This window comes from Haliotis rubra, unplaced genomic scaffold (genome assembly GCF_003918875.1).
Source record: "Haliotis rubra isolate DU_JTF1 unplaced genomic scaffold, ASM391887v1 Scf1485, whole genome shotgun sequence".
Taxonomy (NCBI): Eukaryota; Metazoa; Mollusca; class Gastropoda; order Lepetellida; family Haliotidae; genus Haliotis; species Haliotis rubra.
Window position 1 is genome coordinate 81,021 of NW_025765431.1, and position 23,142 is coordinate 104,162.

The 23,142-nt window shown below is 40.3% G+C and overlaps 2 protein-coding genes across 2 annotated transcripts; one reads left to right on the forward strand and one right to left on the reverse strand.

The window, feature by feature from the left end:
* The first annotated feature begins 271 nt into the window (after positions 1 to 271).
* On the forward strand, positions 272 to 16,336 carry LOC124269892 (retinol dehydrogenase 16-like). The gene is made up of 7 exons (XM_046704936.1): positions 272 to 289; positions 1,672 to 1,738; positions 8,109 to 8,309; positions 8,931 to 9,083; positions 10,545 to 10,732; positions 15,383 to 15,655; positions 16,206 to 16,336. Exons 1-7 carry the CDS (start codon positions 272 to 274, stop codon positions 16,272 to 16,274), a joined length of 969 nt encoding a protein of 322 aa, XP_046560892.1. The 3' UTR covers positions 16,275 to 16,336.
* LOC124269902 (thyrotropin-releasing hormone receptor-like) lies at positions 3,481 to 6,664 on the reverse strand. The gene is made up of 2 exons (XM_046704946.1): positions 6,600 to 6,664; positions 3,481 to 5,854 (listed from the first exon to the last, which is right to left on the reverse strand). The coding sequence occupies exon 2, from the start codon at positions 5,850 to 5,852 to the stop codon at positions 4,611 to 4,613; it is 1,242 nt and encodes a 413-aa protein (XP_046560902.1). The 5' UTR covers positions 5,853 to 5,854; positions 6,600 to 6,664; the 3' UTR covers positions 3,481 to 4,610.
* Positions 16,337 to 23,142: the final 6,806 nt, after the last annotated feature.

Sequence of the window (23,142 nt, forward strand, 5' to 3'; positions counted from 1 at the left end):
ATCATATCCTCGATACTGGTCAAAGCAGCATTAAACATATGTCACGTGCCTATTAACTTACACAGCATTATTACAAGGAGAGGTTGTATCCTGTTCATCAGTATGTTGTATGTGTAAGACAGAAGACCTAGGCTTCGTTTCACAAACACGTATGTGTCTATGTGTCTGTCTATGTGGTTAACGAGTTTGAATTCGTTTCTCTGACTTGTACGGATACTGGTAAAAGCGGTGTAAAATCATTATCATCTGTTTCTTTGACCTTCAACTCGACATGAATGTTTGCGGAAATGTGAGCATATCAGATGACGGCTTACTAAACTGATTTGGATTCATAAGTGGATGTATGCAACACCCCAAAAAGGGTAATGCCACTGCTTCATATGCACGTCTGAATTTTAAAGACCAAATCTAAACAAAAGTAATTAGTTATGTACATCAGATGATCACATAGTTCACCTGGTGCGACATTCTGAGGAGTCGTATTCATAATTTCACTCCGGGAGGTGAGTGAGCGAGTGAGTTTAGTTTTACGCCACACTCAGCAATATTCCAGCTATATGTACATAATCGAATCTGGACCAGACGATCCAGTGAGAAACATCATGAACATCGATCTAAGCAATTGTGATACGATGACATGTGTCAAACATACCTAGGCATTGTTAAATCATTTTCTATTCAAACAAAGTGAGCGAGCCTGTACACCCGATCCCGTTAGTCGCCTCATACGACAAGCATGGGCACGTATGAATTGGCATGTCTAACAACAACATACATGTATACACGTATACACTGAACCCCATTGACATTCAAAACACGTATGAATGCATAGTTGTCAGAGAGGCGTCCTACATTGCTGCATGTATACGTTATCCTGTGAACAATTGTCGGACACACGTAACTTAAAACACAAAACACAAAGAAACATAAAACACAATTTATCAACAGAGCAATATTGGAATATTGTTCAACATATATATACAAAGGATACGATGACATGTGTCAACCAAGTCAGCGATCCTGACCGCCCGATACCGGTAGAAGCTTCTTACGACAAGCATGGGTTACTAAAGATCAGTTGTAACCCGGATTGTTCACGGGTCTTGGAGGTATTGTATGAGAGTAAAATGTCTTATTTGAATAAAATTGCCGTACGAAGTGCTTAATTAACCCGGGTGATAAGTTACGGTACTTGGTCGATTCCGTGTGATGGCACCCCGACAGCGTTGGGCGTCATATTATCGGTCACTAGTTTGCCAGTTACAGACATGATTATGTGCAGGGATATGCAGAAATACGATGACTGGAACAACAAAATCAGTACGAATAGTCAACCAAACGCCCACACTTATAGCAAGTAGGAACATGCCGAGTGTTGGGCGTGTGTAAACGTATCCATAAATAGCCCATACTCAGCTATCCATATTCCCGTACAAACAAAACAATTTGAGGAGTAGGGTTGGGGATTGTTAACAGTGCCTTATGTAATGAAAAAGACGCAGTGGGACCACAGAGTAAATAAACGGGCATCTTTCCTTTCCGCTGTCAACATGAAACTTTATTAGATACTGTCTCAGTTTCAGCTGAAGGGAGACCGGAAGTGAGGTCGTCACGTGACATGTTCTACATTGGTTGTATCGTGATCGCCGTATTCCTCCTCTACACCATTAGACGGAAAAACTGGCCCAGCAAGTGTCGCCACTTGGGAAATATGTTCTGATAACAGGATGTGACTCGGGTGAGAGCTTAAGTTTCCTTTTCATGTGTACAATCTGTGTCAAAATTAAGTGGCACTTAATTGCGATTGTCCTTCAGCTATTAGAACAACGCGTTTGTTTACAGCGTTTGATAATGTCACATAAAGACTTGTGGATGAAATTTCAAGTTGGCAAATCCCGTTTCATTTCATTTTATGGTTTCATTCTACGCCATACAATGTATTTAGTTTCAAAGTGCGACTGATATCATTTTTCGCATCAGTCGTGTGTGTTGTTATATTTAAGTTGTCAGAAAGTATGTAAATACATTCATCATAAAGAAGCAGTTGTGCTGGGCTGTAGTCCTGTGCATAGAGCTCAGGTCACAAATCAGTTGAAGTCAAGCAACATTGGGCACGGAGAGTCCTTGGGTGGGTGGCCGTGTGTGACAGCTTGACTCCTGAGAGTTCATAGGACTTCATTCCTGCCCCACAACGAAGCACATGTGATACATGTGTTCTGACCACAGACAAGTGAATTTGTTCAAAATTGCCTCTGTTCACCCAGCAGAAAATGGGTACCCGGTGACTGTTACGAGACTGTTAACCTTCTAGCGCCTCACAAGCAGCTTGGGTTATCCGGGTTTATAATGATCAGATGGTATCTTAGCGCTTTGAGCATGCCCCTCTGTGGTGCGGAATTCAGCGCATTACAAATGTCCTTATTATCTCATACGTGGGATTTCCATACATGCCAAAAGAATCTACGATTACCTGGCCCGTGTTGTCGTCGGATTTGCGTCCCTTTGGCATGCCAGGAACCTATAACTGTATTTCGAACCCAGAGTTTGCGCCATACCATCGCTCGTGGGTTCTGATAAAGCATTAAGACGTACATCGCGTCAGCAATGGTCATGATGTCCTCCTTCGCCAAGCCGACACGCCGTGATATAACTGGAATATTGATCAATGTGGCGTCGAACACTCACTCACTCACTAGTACTCATGCTCATATTGTGAGACACAATACTATATACTGTGATACTGCAAATATACTGTAATGTATGGTATTTGCTTCAGGGAACGGCAGTTACAGATGTCGGTTTTGGCTTTGGGATGTCGTTTAACGCCGCACCATTCTAGTTATATGGCGGCAGTCTGTAAATAATCGAGTCTGGACTAGACAATCCAGTGATCAACATCATGATCATCGATCTACGCAATTGTGATACTATGAAATGTGTCAACCAAGTCAGCGAGGATGAGAACATGATCCCGTTAGTCACCTCTTACGACAATCATGGGTTACTGAAGACCAATTCTACCCCGGATCTTCACGGGTCTTTCAGTGGCAGAAGCATCACGCGGATTATTATAGTGAATATATAGTGTTGCGTTACGTTAAATATATGCATAACAAATACACATTCCCCGGGGTATAATAATACTACAACCAATTAACATTACCGACATTTTTCAATCTCCTTTTGCAAAATATAGGCTATATAACAAATTGAAAATTCGGTTCAGCTGAGTTAAACTTGAGCTTATCAGTATTTTTAACTGACTCGTAAGCAACGTGCAACCTGTTTTCTTCGTGGCCGCCTACAAGGGATTTTTTCTCATGCTCAGAAATTTATTTCTCTCCAAGGCGTGAAAGCTATTGTTTTCGAATCACAAGATCACGTACCTGCACCAAGCAGATCTCAACATTCTGAGGAAAGCCATTACCCCTAAACGGGTGTTTTGTACATGTTGCATAACTGCAATAACTGCATCATAGCCACAGAATAAGTACACTTTAATGGTAATAGAAGAACATTTGTAGTATTCCTTCAGTTACATTCCTTCCCCTGTAGAAAGTAGGAAGTAGGAAACAGATAGCATCAAAACCAGACATTTTACAGCAGATATAATATACAAAATCTCACTGTAATCTAAAAATAGCTAATAATTGAAAGCGCTAATATATTATAAACATAACTGTAGATTCTATGGATTGTGAATATATTTATAATGTAATATATATATATATATATATTAATAATGAAACAATTTTCTACAAAATGTCTCCATCCAACAAAATCACTTTCTGTTATCTGGGCGGTAGGGTATAATGTTGGTTAAAGTGTTCGCTTGTCCCGAGGGGCCATGCTCCATTTCGTGCATAGGTAACATATGATATTATTGGAATATTGCTAAAAGCAGCGTGAAACCATTTTCACATCTCCCAAAGGTCCTTCATGCATTTTCAAATTCTTTATCTTATTAATTTAAACTGCCCCCTAAAAACTCATTACTGGTGTAGGCACATCATGTTGGTATCACTGGGTAGAAGAGACCCATTGTCGTAAGAGGACATTAAGACGGGTAGTTCGGCTCGGTGACTTGCCTGATGACCTGGGAGCTGTGGGGTAGCCTAGTGGTAAAGGCGTTCCCTCGTCTCCCCGAAACCCGGGTTCGATTCCTCTTATGGGCACAACGTGTGAAGCCTATTTCTAGTGTCCCCCGCCGTGATATTGCTGGAATATTGCTAAAAGCGGCGTAAAACTAAACTCACTCACTAACCTGAGAGACCGAGATGTTGCTTATAATATGATTGGTCTGTCTGGATTCAATCACTTGCGGCGTCAAACATTATTCACTCAGTCGCTCTTAAGACCCCCATAAACACACGAGAGTTGTTATAAGTATGATTAGTTACTACACCTTTATCCTAAGGTGGGGCGAAGGTTATTTTGTTAATCCATATGAATGTGTAGGATGTGATAGTCGTTACGTGCAAAGGGGGCATTTGGAAATAAAAGTCGTGTCCTAGAGATCGCTGTAACGGTTGGCTGTTTAACGAATTTGGAATACGTTATCAGAACAAAACACACCATTCAAAGTACCTCCCCCTTTTTGTCAAGCAGAATTATTGGAAAACAGAAAGCCTGTGCATTTCCTGGTCGTCAAACCTCCTGATAAAAGGTCTCGTGGTTGGGTTCTTGGCTGTCGAACATCGCTGCGTGATACCACACAATTTTTGAAATTCCTCTCTGAATTTGACGCTAAATGTGCTGTATATAATAGGATTAGCTGCACAGTGAAGATAATAAAATCTCAAAAACAAATGGTAGACACTGAGCGTGGCGACGCTTTGATTGAACAAAACATCCCCACTGAAATGTTCAATGACACGTAAGATTAAGTTAGGTAGAAAACTTAGGTAGATGACGACTGTCGTTGTTGCGATCATAAGGGTTGTACGTTTAGGTACGGTGAACATATTTGACTGGTTTGTTGAATATCTCAGAGTGCTTGCCGATATCCTGGCTCTTCTCCACGATGTATTGCTGGATTCAGATATCGAACGCAGCTTCACAGTCGATATCATTTCGCGCATGACCTTTTGATATGGGAGAACAGCTTTGCATCGACACCGCCGAAGCAACAGTAGCTTCCGAGCAACAAGAAGGTATAACACAGCTATGGGAATTGCTCCCAGCGTAAACATAGCCAAGAAAACACATCTGTAAATCTTTGTAAAGATGCTATCTTTGAAATAATCCTGTATGCCACATCCATGGACAAGAACGCCCTCAAACGGTGTCTTCGCAGTCTGATCCCCATATAAAACGAAAGCTGGCCAGGTTAAGCCAAGAGCAAACGTACACACACATAGTCTTAAACTGCGAGCTGTTGTGACAGTCATCTGATTCTTTAAAGGAGTACAAATCTTTCTGAATCGGTGTCCAGCGAACACAACCAGAGCTCCGGATGACGCTGTGGCGCAGAATTGTTCCATGAATACATAACATTTACACAACAGAGGACTTGGAAATGTTGCGTTGTTTAACAAAGAAAGGATCTCAGCAGGTAGAGCAATTGCCGTGCTCAGGAAGTCGAACAGAGCCACTGTTAGGATGAAGCTTCTGGTAGCGCTTTCTTTAAACTGTCTGCTGTACACTATGAGAACTGTGATGTTGCCGAAGAAGGAAATTGGACCCACGAGTCCAGTAAAGAAGATTGCTGGTTGCAAGACAGCTCGGTTATTGGCTTCCAAATCTTGAAGGTATCTCCTTGCTTCAAGGTCGGTTCTTGGTTCATTGATTCCTGCCGTGGCGGTTGGTGTCGTATTCAAAAACGACGAATTGTTGTCCATTGGATTAAACATCTCTGAAATGTACATAAAAATGTGTTCTAAAATGTGTATTCTCTGTAGGAACGTCATCATATATTTTGTTAACACCAAGTACAGATGAGGCTTTCTATGAAGTTTTTTAACTGCCTTGTCTAAACAAAACTGGTTCGTGAATGTCAAGGTCAATGGCAGGACCACTCATATATTTCTATTGTTTCGTCCCAAAATAAACCCTTCTTTCAGTACAGCACCTAAACAACCCTATCCAACCCCGAGTCACACAAGTCAGGGTCTATACCGAAAACCGAACACGATATTCATACTTTATCAACTACGCTATATTCGTTCAACAAGTGTTGATGATAAAATGATGTACATCACAACGTTAATACACATTTTCGTATTCCTGTTCTCACAGTCCAGCCAAGCGTCATGTTAACCTTAGAAACTGGACCTGTGAAAGTACATATAGATTAAACGTAAGTACAAATGTACAAATCACCATAAAGTGTATTTCGTAAATTGGGATTCCATTCTCAGGTATGTCATTGATAGCAGTCTATGACAAACACATCACAAGGGGTGTTTCTGTCTTTGTAAGTCTAAGTTTGTGTATCACACGGAAGACAGCTGAGCATATCATGGCCTATGTGTGAACGAAACTGTATGTTACATGCCATTTATGGAATATACACAAGTATCATGTAAGAACAACATAATATTACCACTTTGTGGATGAAATTATAACCTAAATGTATAAAATGGAAGGCGCATATTTACCGGATAGCACAGTGAGGACAGTGACGATGCTGCTGTTGTCTACGTGACCGTATTGTCACATATGAGGGAGAGGGATGTGCACTGATGAGGATGGGAATGTGGGGTTCGAGATGGCGAGAAATATATTGTATCAAGTCAAGTGGTTATAAACATTCCATTAATCTACGTCGGAATATAACTGACATAATGTTTAAAGTGACAATACATTAAAGTGACCTGTCTCTAAAAACGCTTGTCACAAACAAATGGTCAGAATTCTGTGCAAAGCATGAATATCTTTGGGCATATGAGGAAATTACAGATTGATAGTGCCTGTTTCTTAAATATGAATTTGATTTAAATTCAGTAAAGGCATCATGGGCATCATCATTCATACCTATTATTCTATTGAATTTAGGATAGCAAATACACCATCAGGCAAGGGTAAACATGACCATGCTTCTTACTGACCTAGTTATGTAAGAGGGTAAGGGTATTTTATCATTTTCTGTGTTTTATGTTTGAACCTCGGTAGGTGTTAATTGCAGTCGGACAGACTTTCCACATTAGCTTCCTTTAAATTTAGAGTCGAAGATTGTCCAGAAACTAGTCAATAAAGTGGCCACGAGAAAGACACGAGTTGACATCGTCTTCATATTCGTCACCACTCGCCGTTTTCCGTAACCTTCACAATGACTTGTTCCCCAAGACATGGATGTTCTGTGAAAATTACGACAAACTAATCAGGCTGCGCGTATGACCGGCCAAAGAATCCGCCAAGAATACTTTGTGATTTTACATCCGTCTTGTAACTAACACTATATCCCAAAATATTTGTGTTCATCCTTAATGTTTATCAGTGTAAATCCAATGTGTTTTAAATAGCATCTGCAACAGTTATGACACAAGAAGATACATACGTGAATCATTACGGACACTTCTTTTCACGTTTTTCACTTCTCTTGTGGGGCACGTGTCGCTATTCGGCTGGTCCCGGAAAAGCACGAGTCGTTCACGAATGCAGTCAGTTAATGACACGAGTGGTCACGCACCTAGTAGCCTGTGTTAACCAGGAACTAAACAATGTCTCCATGTGCTACCAGAGGGAGTGTACAGAGCCCCATCTAGATATTTCAATGGGATCCTTCCGAATCACGAACCATAGTGCTGAAACTTCCGTGAACGTCTAGGAGGTACTGATACGCTGAATTAGATAAGTGCTCAACGTACATTGTTCCTATGTCAGCCTTACATCAAGAAGAGATAACTTATTTAACAGGCGAAATAGAATTCATGTAGTTGTTTTCATTAAGTTTACAAAGCGGTACTTTCCTTTCCAACGATATGCATATAACATAACAGCACCCAGGAAGCAAGACATTTTGGTACTTCAAATACACAGGTATTGTTATTTTTCCTGATATAATTCTATTTTTGTATTTTTATAACTAACCTTGCTGCGGATACGCAACGTACATTTGTTCTCTTTAGGCATCAACTTCAAATTCATTTTCTTCAATGTTCTTTTAGGTTTTGGTCATCAGCTGGCACAACGTCTGGATGAACGAGGATGTAACGTTATAGCGACGTGTCTGTTAGAACGAGGGTCCGGAGCCACTGAATTAAAACGAGTCTCATCTGAGCGCATGCGCGTGCTGTGTCTTGACGTCACTTCCGATAACAGCGTCGGACAATGTATGGCGCGTGTGCAAAGCATAGTTGGCGAGGCAGGTGTGTATACAAGCATACATAAACTCCGAATGTGTTTATTAATATTCATGCTGAATTTAGGACCCGTGAAGGTCCGCGTTAGAATGAACCTTCAGTAATCCATGCTTGTCGTAAGAGGCGACTAACGAGATCGGGTGGTCATGCTCGCTGACTTGGTTGTCATCGGTTCCCAATTGCGAGGCTCGCCGACTTGGTTGTCATCGGTTCCCATTTGTGCAGATCGATGCTCATGCTGTTGATCAGTGGATTGTCTGGTCCAGACTCGATTATTTACAGACCGCCACCATATAGCTGGAATATATCTGAGTGCGGCGTAAAATTAAACTCACTCATTCACTCATGTTGAATTTAGCAATATTGGAGAAATATGACAACAGGGCACACTGTCTTTATGCAAATCTTAGGCCATGGGCATGTACATGGATGTAGTACATATGAGTGTAAAAGGTCACGTGACCGCTAGCGGAATATGCATATTAATGAAAAAGCTGAGGTAGCAGAAACTGTTTTCGCGATTAAAATATAAATAATAATATTTGTGCAGTAAAACTGGGGTACATGTTTCTGGTGACTTTATTTTGTTATTGCAATTTTCCAGTTTTCTCCTTTATTATATTCCAGGCCTTTGGGCGCTTGTTAACAACGCTGGAACCATGCCGCTTGGCGACATAGAGTTTTACAGCATGGATGATTTCAAACACACAGCGGAAGTCAATATGTTTGGCATGGTGCGCGTGACCAAATCCTTTTTGCCTCTCATCAGAAAATGCCAAGGTATATTACAAAATACGAAAATGGTAAGAGGAACAAGAATGATTTTCTTATTTGAGTTTCTTAGTTTGCCTTTCGTAGACATCTTTTCTTGAACATCAATATTTTTTTGTTTTCTTTCCCACAAATTTGCAGTATTTGAAACATGTTAGGGGTTGAGTATTTGCAAATTCACTTCATAATTCTTTCTCCATTCAACCAATTATATCATGCAAAAATAAGCAAAGATTAATGTTTTACTAAGTGTGTTGCACCAGTGAATATAGTCCGTTTGATTTCATTTGAGACCTATTTCGTGTTAGTGAGTGAGCAATTCATCGGTATCAAATGAAATCAAACGGACTGTAGTGATGGGTAAATAACCGAAATCAGTTCATCAACGGTTTTCTTTCCGTATTCAATGACATAACAGTGCAAACTCGACTCCTCACGAGTTTAAAGCCAGGGATCACCTCTGTATCACATTGGGTACAAATGCCTGTCACGTTTCCTACTAATTACATATTTTATGTTGACGCCGTGTTTTTCAAACTGAAAAGGTAATATCAAGCGTCTCGCTTGGATAGCTCGTTCGTTGGGCATTCTTTTCCACTATCGGTCTTGTGCGCAGCTCTTCAGTGTGACAAGCTGGTACCACCACCCTTCTAGTTGATTTCGTTGTGCGTACAAATGATGATTGTCGTGAAACCGAGGACCCTTCCCCAACCAACCCGTGACCAATGATTGTCGTAAGTGGCGACTAACGGGATCGGGTGGTCAGGCTCGCTGACTTGGTTGACACACGACATTGTATCCATCTTGCGTTGGTCGATGCTCATGGCGTTGATCACTGGATTGTCTAGTCCAGACTCGGTTACATACAGACCGCCGCCATATAGCTGGAGTATTGCTGAGCGCGACGTTAAACAACAACCAAACCAACATTCCCCTACCTGATTAACCTTTTTCTCTGCATTTTCCCGTCAGTGTGCAGTCAGGGGCGGTGGGGTAGCGTAGTGGTTAAAGCGTTGGCTCGTCACGCCGAAGACCAGGGTTCGATCCCCACATGGGTGCAATGTGTGAAGCCCATTTCTGGTGTCCCCCGCCGTGATATTGCTGGAATATTGCTAAAAGCGGCGTAAAACTAAACTCACTCAGTCACTCACTCAGTGTGCAGTCTCGAACCAATCACATTAAACAAACAACAGGAAACTACGCCTTGAAACTAGTAACACAACATTCGCTGTCATCACATTCTCCCCAAGACACACACAAAAATAAAAATGTCTCTTTTTGTGTCTCTCCCTCTTTATTGGCAGTGGGCGCTTCAACACTGATACCGAAGTGTAAAATAGGTTTCATGCTCATTCAACAGTATACATAAGGGAGATAACTCTACCTTCCTACTCCGACGGTGCTGCGAAATCGAAGAGTCTGATAACTTTATTCACCGCTGTTTCAGTCCAAAATGTCTGTTCGTTGCAGGTCGAATTGTGAACGTGACGAGCGTCCAGGGACTAGTCTGCACAACCCACTGTGCTGCTTATAACATCAGTAAATTCGCAGGAGAGGCGTTTTCAGATTCGCTCCGAATGGAAATGGCACGGTTCGGAATCAAAGTGTCCATTATAGAACCTGGAAACTATGGCGGAGGAACGGGGATGTTGGGAAATGTGAGCTGTACAGGTAGTGTGAGTGAGTAATGATATTAACCTCTTTTGGCAATATTCCAAAACATCACGGTGGGGAACACCTGAGATGGGCTTCACGCAGTGTGGAGAATCGAACTGGGGCCTCCGACGTAACCAGTGAACATACACCTATCGACTGTAACCAATTTCTAGTGTTTTATGTATGAACTGAGTAAAACCTTTTATTCTATCGACACAAATCTCACTGCTGTATGTCTGAATTGAGCCAAACACTTTTACAATATCGACACAATTCTCAGTGTTTCGTGTCTGAACTCAGTAAACCCTTTCACAATATCGACACATTTCTCAACGTTTCGTGTCTGAACTCAGTAAACCCTTTCACAATATCGAAACATTTCTTTGTGTTTCGTGTTTGAACTGAGTAAACCCTTTCACAATATCGACACATTTCTCAACGTTTCGTGTCTGAACTCAGTAAACCATTTCACAATATCAACACATTTCTCAGTGTTTCGTGTTTGAACTGAGTAAACCCTTTCACAATATCGACAGAATTCTCAGTTTTCGTGTTTGAACTGAGTAAACCCTTTCACAATATCGACACATTTCTTAGTGTTTCGTGTTTGAACTGAGTAAACCCTTTCACAATATCGACACAATTCTCAGTGTTTCGTGTCTGAATTCAGTAAACCCTTTCACAATATCGACACTATTCTCAGTGTTTCGTGTCTGAACTCAGTAAACCCTTTCACAATATCGACACAATTCTCAGTGTTTCGTGTCTGAACTCAGTAAACCCTTTCACAATATCGACACAATTCTCAGTGTTTCGTGTGTGAACTGAGTAAACCCTTTCACAATATCGACACAATTCTCAGTGTTTCGTGTCTGAACTCAGTAAACACTTTCACAATATCGACACAATTCTCAGTGTTTCGTGTTTGAACTCAGTAAACCCTTTCACAATATCGACACAATTCTCAGTGTTTCGTGTTTGAACTCAATAAACCCTTTCACAATATCGACACAATTCTCAGTGTTTCGTGTCTGAACTCAATAAACCCTTTCACAATATCGACACAATTCTCAGTGTTTCGTGTCTGAACTCAGTAAACCCTTTCACAATATCAACACAATTCTCAGTGTTTCGTGTCTGAACTCAGTAAACCCTTTCACAATATCGACACAATTCTCAGTGTTTCGTGTCTGAACTCAGTAAACACTTTCACAATATCGACACAATTCTCAGTGTTTCGTGTCTGAACTCAGTAAACCCTTTCACAATATCGACACATTTCTTAGTGTTTCGTGTTTGAACTCAGTAAACCCTTTCACAATATCGACACAATTCTCAGTGTTTCGTGTCTGAACTCAGTAAACCCTTTCACAATATCGACACAATTCTCAATGTTTCGTGTCTGAACTCAGTAAACCTTTTCACAATATCGACACAATTCTCAGTGTTTCGTGTCTGAACTCAGTAAACCCTTTCACAATATCAACACAATTCTCAGTGTTTCGTGTCTGAACTCAGTAAACCCTTTCACAATATCGACACAATTCTTAGTGTTTCGTGTTTGAACTGAGTAAACCCTTTCACAATATCGACACAATTCTCAGTGTTTCGTGTTTGAACTGAGTAAACCCTTTCACAATATCGACACAATTCTCAGTTTTCGTGTTTGAACTCAGTAAACCCTTTCACAATATCGACACATTTCTCAGTGTTTCGTGTTTGAACTCAGTAAACCCTTTCACAATATCGACACAATTCTCAGTGTTTCGTGTCTGAACTCAGTAAACCCTTTCACAATATCGACACTATTCTCAGTGTTTCGTGTCTGAACTCAGTAAACCCTTTCACAATATCGACGCAATTCTCAGTGTTTCGTGTCTGAACTCAGTAAACCCTTTCACAATATCGACACAATTCTCAGTGTTTCGTGTTTGAACTCAGTAAACCCTTTCACAATATCGACACATTTCTCAACGTTTCGTGTCTGAACTCAGTAAACCATTTCACAATATCGACACATTTCTCAGTGTTTCGTGTTTGAACTGAGTAAACCCTTTCACAATATCGACACAATTCTCAGTTTTCGTGTTTGAACTCAGTAAACCCTTTCACAATATCGACACATTTCTTAGTGTTTCGTGTTTGAACTGAGTAAACCCTTTCACAATATCGACACTATTCTCAGTGTTTCGTGTCTGAACTCAGTAAACCCTTTCACAATATCGACACTATTCTCAGTGTTTCGTGTCTGAACTCAGTAAACCCTTTCACAATATCGACGCAATTCTCAGTGTTTCGTGTCTGAACTCAGTAAACCCTTTCACAATATCGACACAATTCTCAGTGTTTAGACTGTGTTTGAACTCAGTAAACCCTTTCACAATATCGACACAATTCTCAGTGTTTCGTGTCTGAACTCAGTAAACTCTTTCACAATATCGACACAATTCTCAGTGTTTCGTGTTTGAACTCAGTAAACCCTTTCACAATATCGACACAATTCTCAGTGTTTCGTGTTTGAACTCAATAAACCCTTTCACAATATCGACACAATTCTCAGTGTTTCGTGTCTGAACTCAGTAAACCCTTTCACAATATTGACACAATTCTCAGTGTTTCGTGTCTGAACTCAATAAACCCTTTCACAATATCGACACAATTCTCAGTGTTTCGTGTCTGAACTCAGTAAACCCTTTCACAATATCAACACAATTCTCAGTGTTTCGTGTCTGAACTGAGTAAACCCTTTCACAATATCGACACAATTCTCAGTGTTTCGTGTCTGAACTCAGTAAACCCTTTCACAATATCGACACAATTCTCAATGTTTCGCGTTTGAACTCAGTAAACCTTTTCACAATATCGACACAATTCTCAGTGTTTCGTGTCTGAACTCAGTAAACCCTTTCACAATATCAACACAATTCTCAGTGTTTCGTGTCTGAACTCAGTAAACCCTTTCACAATATCGACACAATTCTTAGTGTTTCGTGTTTGAACTGAGTAAACCCTTTCACAATATCGACACAATTCTCAGTGTTTCGTGTTTGAACTGAGTAAACCCTTTCACAATATCGACACAATTCTCAGTGTTTCGTGTCTGAACTCAGTAAACCCTTTCACAATATCGACACTATTCTCAGTGTTTCGTGTCTGAACTCAGTAAACCCTTTCACAATATCGACGCAATTCTCAGTGTTTCGTGTCTGAACTCAGTAAACCCTTTCACAATATCGACACAATTCTCAGTGTTTCGTGTTTGAACTCAGTAAACCCTTTCACAATATCAACACAATTCTCAGTGTTTCGTGTTTGAACTCAGTAAACCCTTTCACAATATCGACACTATTCTCAGTGTTTCGTGTCTGAACTCAGTAAACCCTTTCACAATATCGACGCAATTCTCAGTGTTTCGTGTCTGAACTCAGTAAACCCTTTCACAATATCGACACAATTCTCAGTGTTTCGTGTTTGAACTCAGTAAACCCTTTCACAATATCGACACAATTCTCAGTGTTTCGTGTCTGAACTCAGTAAACCCTTTCACAATATTGACACAATTCTCAGTGTTTCGTGTCTGAACTCAATAAACCCTTTCACAATATCGACACAATTCTCAGTGTTTCGTGTCTGAACTCAGTAAACCCTTTCACAATATCAACACAAGTCTCAGTGTTTCGTGTCTGAACTGAGTAAACCCTTTCACAATATCGACACAATTCTCAGTGTTTCGTGTCTGAACTCAGTAAACCCTTTCACAATATCGACACATTTCTTAGTGTTTCGTGTTTGAACTCAGTAAACCCTTTCACAATATCGACACAATTCTCAGTGTTTCGTGTCTGAACTCATTAAACCCTTTCACAATATCGACACAATTCTCAATGTTTCGTGTCTGAACTCAGTAAACCCTTTCACAATATCGACACAATTCTCAGTGTTTCGTGTCTGAACTCAGTAAACCCTTTCACAATATCAACACAATTCTCAGTGTTTCGTGTCTGAACTCAGTAAACCCTTTCACAATATCGACACAATTCTTAGTGTTTCGTGTTTGAACTTAGTAAACCCTTTCACAATATCGACACAATTCTCAGTGTTTCGTGTTTGAACTGAGTAAACCCTTTCACAATATCGACACAATTCTCAGTGTTTCGTGTCTGAACTCAGTAAACCCTTTCACAATATCGACACAATTCTCAGTGTTTCGTGTCTGAACTCAGTAAACCCTTTCACAATATCGACACTATCCTCAGTGTCTTATGTTTTAACAGTGAACTATTTCACAATATCGACACTATCCTCACTGTTGTACAGGGGCGGTAGGGTAGCCTTGTGGTTAAGTCGTTGGCTCGTAACACCGAATACTCGGATTCGATTCCTCACATGGGTACAATGTGTGAAGCCCATTTCTCGTGTCCCCCGCCGTGATATTGCTGCAATATTGCTAAAAGCGGCTCAAAACCATACTCACTCACACAGTATTATATATATGACGTCAGTAAACCCTTTCACACTATCGACACAATTCTCATTGCTTTATGTCTATTTCAGTAAACCCTTTTACACTATCGACTCAATTCTCAGTGTTTTACGTCAGTGTTTTACGCTTTTATACTATGCATTTGACACAATGTTCATTGCTTTAACAGATGGAAACCCATCGAAAGAACTACGATAGGATGTGGCGTGAGGCAAGTGATGACGTCAGAGAGGTCTACGGCAGACAATACCTGGAGGATTGCTACACAAAACTGATTGCTGCAGCCAGACTCGGACGCAAAGACCTGACCCCTGTCCTTGACTGCATGGAGGATGCGGTGTTAGCGGCAACACCCCGTCATCGATATCTGATAGATGGAGGAAACTCACTATTTGATATCTACTGCGTAAGGGGTTTAGTCTTCATCACGTTGTTTGCGGATGTCATAACACCAATAATCTGTTTTTATAGCGAGTGAGTTTGGTTTAACGTCCCTTTTAGCAATATTCCAGCAATATCACGGCGACGAAACCAGAAATGGGCTCCACACATTGTAGCCATGTGTTGAATCGAACCCGGGTCTTCGGCGTGAGGAGCGAACGTTTTAACCACTAGGCTACCTCACCGCCCTGTTTTTCGCAGCCACCATTAGTGGTACGATCATTAGCAGTATATGCATTAGAGTCATTTGATAAATATTTCAACGTTATCTGTTACTGTTGATACTTTTGAATGCCCTGAAGAAAACCCAAATGCTTATGAGAATGAATTAATGTATTGTATTCTTATGTTAGACAAGGATCCAATGCTAATTCTAGTGTGGCTATCAAGTGCGAGTCCTGCATGTTGTACGGTCAATAATCGCTAGCTCCACATCCATCAAAGTCATTGGTCGCTGTCTTACAGGCGTCAAGAACTGTTTGCCTTGTTGATTGTCATTACCGTTAATTGGTGATCGTGTTTCAACTAACTTATTTCATTGTTATTTTCAGGTTCTTGCTCGTCTTAAAGCGTTTATTCCTACACCTCTGTACGATTACATAGCACGGGAGTATCTGTAGACGGTGAGATGGTGAGACTCATTTGAATTTGTAGTTAGGAAATAAAGTTTGCTTTACCCCTACTGTTGTGTAATAAATCATAGCTTTGCCATGAACGTTTATAGTCAAAGGAAAAGGACGCTAAGATGGTTCAGTACAAAAATGTATGAAATATACTTGTGAAAGGTAACACCTGTGATTGTGCGCCTTCCAATCCTTACTTCAGCGGGCAAGAAGGCGAGTTCTATGCACAAGACTTCCTCCTTGCCCCATATTTTTTTAACTTTTGGCGCTTATCTTATATATGAAGCTGCGGCATTGAAACATATGCTCGTCGTATATCGTTCATGTATGCTATGACCGAATTTGCAGACATTTCCAAGCATTAACTCAAAAGTTGACACCTCAGGAAATGCTTTATCACACAGTATCGCCAATACATTCCTCTTAATTGTAATTTCCGAATCTTTACTAACTGTACTAGGGTCGGAAATATGATTATTTCTTTAAGTGAAGTGAGTGAGTGATTTTAGTTTTACACCGATTTTAGCAATATTTCAGCAATATCACGGCGGGTAACACCAGAAATGGGCTTCACACATTGGGCCCATGTGGGGAATCGAACCCGGGTATTCGTCGTAACGAGCGAACGCCTTAACAACAAGGCTACCCCACCGCCCCTCCTCAGGTGGAGCAACACTTGTAAGGTTGTACATTTTCAAATGTTTTCATACCTTAGAAACTTATGCATGATTCCGGATGTCAAGGGTATCTAATAGTACACTTATTATGTTCATATTACCAGTACAAACACAAGATGATCACATAATTTTCCACTTTGTGAAATACTTTCACATTGTGTTATTTTCTCAAAAGCCTTTGACATCAACGCTAACATGACCGACGAGGGCCTGGCTAAGATAAGCATTGTTATGCAAGCGGACATGTTTCCATTAGATCCCCAGCTTAATCTCTTCCCTTCAACCCGTTTATCAGTTAGCGTCTCTGAGAACCATTTAGAAGTTGGACCAGTGAGGAAGGATAAGAAACTATGAATGATCAACTCCATATTACAAAGAGGGGGCGGTGGGGTAGCCTAGTGGTTAAAGCGTCCGCTCGTCACGCCGAAGGCCCGGGTTCGAATCCCCACATGGGCACAATGTGTGAAGCCCATTTCTGGTGTTCCCCACCGTGATATTGCAGGAATATTGCTAAAAGCGGCGTAAAGCCATACTCACTCACTCACTCACTATTACAAAGAGACCGACGTTTAGATGTCGGTTCCAGCACCGTTATCAAGCAAGCGATGATCATTTGCTTGATAACGGTGTTGGAACATACACCATAGATTGTTATCTGTCCGTTTTCAGTTGGGTTTGATAGTTGGGTTTGATAGGTGTTTAGGTTTTGCTATATGCTGTTGCTCTCTCTTCTGTTATCGGTGTTAACTGACGACAACAATTACAGTATGCGACAGTGCTGTTCTTGAACACGTGATTCCTGCATTCAGGGGACGGTCTGGACTAGACAATTCAGTGATCAACCACATGAGCATCGATCTACGCAGTTGGGATGAGATGACATTTGTCAACCAAGCACGCGAGTCTGACCACCCGATCCCGCTTACGACAAGCATAGGTTGCTGAAGACCAATTCTAACCCGGATCTTCACGGGCTCAAACAATACTGACTCTGTTCCTCCTAACCAATAGGTTTGTTCAATTTATACAATACAAATAAAGAATATTTTATCTTTCCACGTCAGTGTACCTGTGGTACAAGATATATGATTAACAAATTACGTTAAGCAGAGCAATAATAGGTCTTCAGTGGTCAAATGAAATCTCAGCTAATAGCATTGGCTGTTGTACCATTCTACTAAAACATGAATTGCTGTTAAATAACCACTGTAATGTGTGTTTTCGAAGAAGATTAGCACATTTTGCCTTATATGTGGTACTCGTTCGTTACAAACACACGCAAAGGCAAATAGTATTAATATTGGCTATTGATAAAGCGCCTGTTTCCACGCGCTTGTGCATGCTCAAAGCGCAAACGAATAATACCCCGAATAACTCTGTGAGGCACTAGAATATTAACAACCATATGGCTTATAGGTGAGGTGAAATTGGTTTTAACGTCGTGCTTGAGAATATTTCGCTCATATGACGACGTGCATGCGTGTGTATGTGTATGTGCGGCTTATTGTACTAGCCCAGACTTAAGCTGATTTTATAATGCTAGCCCACTGAGATACCATGCCGCAGTGAAGCATGAATTCACCACTCAGACACATTATACTGACTCCGAGCCAATCAGTCCTTGTTTTACCCATTAATGCCGAGCGCCAGTCAGGGACCAACAAGTACCATATTTTAACGTCTTTTGGTATGACGCGGTCGGGGATCGAACCTGCGACCTTCCGCTCTCCAGGCGGACGCTCTAACCACTACTCCACGGAGGCGGTCCCAAATGGCTTTGTGACGAAGGTAACAGTGTAGTGTACCTCAGTGCAACCAACCATAACCTTTGTTGTTTTAACGCGTCTAACTTTTGGGAGGACACCGACTTATCAAACCGGGTACCCATTCACTGCTGGATGAACAGAGGCAATTCATGAACATACCAACTTGCCTAAGGTGAGACCTCATGTGTCACGTGTGCTTCGTCGTTGGGCAGGACTGAAGTCCTGTACGCGATCAACGTTGCTTAACTTCAAGTGATTAGTGCCCTGGACTCTATGCACAGGACCACACAGCACGACACCACTGGTAAAAAACCAGAAAAGTCCGGGAGCTTATGGTACACATAAAAATAGGTCATTTCCAGTGGGAGTCTGGACTTGCTTCATTTTTTATTTTTGCACTGGAGAAAGGGTTGGTTGGAAGAGAAAATGTTGAGGTTCTAGGACCACGCGACAGACTTCGCATGTGTAAGGTCCGAACGATGCAGATCGAATGTTCTTCGTACAAAGAGGGAAATGCATTTAAAACCCTACAAGTCAAAACATTGATTACACAACAATCTCGCTTCCTGCTGATTGGGTTCAGTCCTGTTGCGCAACTTAGTACAATATCCAGTCCAGAATTTTGAGATCAACTCATTCAGTTTGATACATAAATATTAATCAGTATTATTTGATACATCTAACCACTTGTATATTGCAACACTACGCTCCTTCTAGTCCTTGCAAACACGTCGTGCAGCGTGCTCTGTCGTACAGCGTGCTCTGACAAAAGGAAATCTGGAAATCGTGGAAATCTCAAAACGAGGCTCGGCCGCTAGAGAAGTTTGGCGGTCTGGTACGGACTTGATATTATATCAATCACATTGTGCGTTATAAAACTACACTGAATAAGTTTTAAGAGTTTAAAATTAAATTTAACTTGTAAATACCATTTTCTTATGAAACAGGGAATTGGAATTCAGAGTAACCATAGTTGTTTGTGGTGTCTCTGTTTAGTTTTACCCCGCACTCAGCAATATTCCAGCAATATTGCGGTGGTCTGTAAATACTGGAGTCTGGACCAGAAAACCCAGTGATCAGCAGCATAAGTATTGATCTACGCAATTGGGATACGATGACATGTGTAAAACAAGTCAGCGAGTCTGACCACCCGATCCCGTTAGTCACCTCTTACGACAAGCATGCATTACTGAAGGTCAATTCTATCCCGGATCTTGACGGGTTTGGGAAAAAGTGAATCTTTCTAACCATACCAATCCATTACATTCAGTGTCTTACAATTAGTTATAGCGCTGGATATATTTGTCACTGTGCTGTTTGCAGGACACGTATATAGATCTGGGCAAGCAGAAGCTGTACCTACATTTGTGCTGATCACAGCTGGTGACTTCATAATTTCTATTGGAACAATGCATTTGACGACTACCGGCCTGGCGGTGTTGATCTGGACGAGGTCTGCCGATATATATATACGAATGCCATGTTCTATAATCCTATTTCTAATGCATCTAGCACGTCTGGAATGTCTATACCAACTTGATATAACCGTTGATATTGGCGAAATACATTGTGTTGTTTGTAATTACATATGGAATGACCTATAATCCATATCATGAGACTGACCATGCATATATCCATGAACCGTTCTCACAGGCTACACAAATATGTCGGCCTAATGAAACAATCTGGGTCAAAATCGCTCTTCAGCAACCCACGTGGTCGTATGACGGAACTAACGGGATCGGGTGGAATGAATGAATGAATGAATGAATGAATGAATGAATGTCTTTATTTCCTCCAGATAGGTCCGAAGATCCTCAAAACATCATGGTTATATAATTATATAATTAACAGAATACTCAACAAACATACACACACACACAAATATATATATACATAAACATACATAGAATATGGGAACATTTCCCCAAATATATACAGGTTATTAGCAGTCAGGTATTGGCTAGATTATTACCACAGGTAATTGAGGATATCTTTTAGTTTATACAAATACTTTGAGAATTCTAAAATAGTGAAATGCCTTGTTATTTCATCAATATCATTGTTATTGGCCCCAAGAAAGAATGCCAGCATGTCATGCTCTTCCATCATCTCTATATTGATATACATGTCAATATCAAGATTATCGATTAGAGTTGAGAAAAATACATCTCTCTCTGAAAGTAGAGATGCACAGTTTAGCACAACATGGTGATAGAAATCGTTAGCGAATGTATTACATTTTTTACATTCTTTTGATAGTTTGCTTCCGGATCCAATCCTTATTACATATTGCAATTCTTCTCTCAGTTCTGGATATAACAATACCATGCTGTAAAACGCATGAGGTGAAAGTGCTGTATGGATTTTAGAATATCTAGACAAGTCATACCGCTTGCGAATATCGATGTTGATAGTGTCATGACAATGTTATGTGTAAGTCCTTTGTGTATATCATTGAATATGATGAAAACTTAAACCTGCATATGTGTGTGAAAGTTACAGTACAAGCAAACTGTTCACCAAAATATACTCCCCATCAAATGTTTAGACCCACTGAAAACACTCACTATATGTGTGCGTGCGTGCGTGTGTGTGTGTGTGGTTACATCGAAGATTGATTTCACCACTAACTTCGGGGAACCAACTGCAAACCTTATGCAAATTAATTGCACGAGGATCATGCATCAAATTGTTGAAAAGCATGTCCAAATATTATGCATGTGAACAGTGCGTTTGGTGTAAAGTTTGGTTAAGAATTCGCCAATTTTCACTGAGTTTTATCATTTGTTGAACTCAGGACAATAATCTTTGCAACTGTACGAATTTGTTTTGTTTTTGTTCATGTGTAAACAGTACCATTAAACAGTATGGAATATTTTGCAAAATTTAGTTTAGAACAGTTGACTGCAGTAAGGGGCTATATTTACACTAGTGAGTCTAAACGTTTGATGGGAAGTATATTATCTAGGAATATTTGGAATTCAGCGCGTTTACATCAATACCAGAATTGTTCCAAACGGCAAGAAATCGGTTTTTCAAGAATGAACAAAGTATGGTAGACACAGTTATCAGACATCTCATTTATCATTAACAGTTTATGAAGCTACACACTGCCATTCAAATTCAATTTAAACTTTCTACTATTCCCTTAACTAGAAATAAATGACAACAATTTGCTCCAATATCCCCTGTCATACTGAATTATTAATAGTCATTTTCAAAAGAGAACACCGCTTGTACTTTCTGAAAATGTGTTAATGTGTACAACAGGAGCTGGGAATTTTGTAAACACGTTATGACAAATATATCACTTGTCAGGTTCTCAACATCCCAAAGTCTCCAAAGTCTCACGACATTTTCATGAAAACTGTGGAATGAAGTTAATTTCTCATTTACCCCGTCACTTCCAAGCATCAATAAGAGGAATTCACTTTTGACGTAGATTTACAATCCATATAGCAAATTTTGGGGCAATTTAATCACTTTCCATTAAATTAAGCGTTAGTCATGGAATGTCGTACGTTGTGTTACAGTCTTCAATTAATTCCGTAATTAATAAATATAATTATAATAAAGCCCAACCCAAACAACTTTGAACAGACACAATATGTTTTTGATCATCTGAATATCGTATCGGTGTACCTTGAAACTCTTAATTTAAAATCTTTCAGTCCGTACAAATTGTAAACACGTTTATCATTCAAATATTTTAAGGTATCAAAATGCTTTTTAGATATTGGAAGAGGATTAAACGCTGTTATAGAATAGTTACCAAGCAGATATCATCCAGTGAGATTAAGTGCCCAGTTCTAATATAAAGACAAAGATGATATTGCATTATTAATAATTAGCTGTGATAATGATAAAGATCATGTCAGGATATATTTTAAACTCACAATTGTGAATTATGTGCAAAAGTGGATCTCCAGGCAATGTGTTACAAATTACCTCATTGCGTCACTGATGATGCACGCTCGCGAATCATTTCTGGTAATATATTTCAGTTATATTACCGAACAATTGTTATATATGGTAATCCACGATGATGTGGTTCTCATGTGATTGTGGGCGGCAGAACAGTCATATAGATTTTGTAATCTTCATACGCCTTTATACAAGATGGTTTTCGCCGTACATCTGTTACATGCTGAGGTATACGTACGCTCAAAGAAGACAAGTTATATGATTCGGACACACTTGTTGTAAGGAATGGCAACGTTCAGTTCTGTTGCAAAACTATCTTCGGCTGTGATAGTTTGCTTGACTTTGACGACTATTTTTGTTGGGTACTTTCACAAACAACAATACCGCTTTGAGTCAATAGTGAACACTGTCAGTTCACAAGATGTTCATTCAAGGGAGGTGCTGAATTTATTGAAGGACTCCCGCGAAGAATTCCAGGACTCACTGGGACAATAC

Coding starts and splice junctions, on each gene's coding strand:
- LOC124269902 (XM_046704946.1), bottom strand. CDS start 5,852: ATGTTTAATCCAATGGACAACAATTCGTCGTTTTTGAATACGACACCA.
- LOC124269892 (XM_046704936.1), top strand. Junction 10,733..15,382: donor GAACGGGGATGTTGGGAAAT/GTGAGCTGTACA, acceptor TTGCTTTAACAG/ATGGAAACCCATCGAAAGAA. Junction 15,656..16,205: donor TCATCACGTTGTTTGCGGAT/GTCATAACACCA, acceptor TGTTATTTTCAG/GTTCTTGCTCGTCTTAAAGC.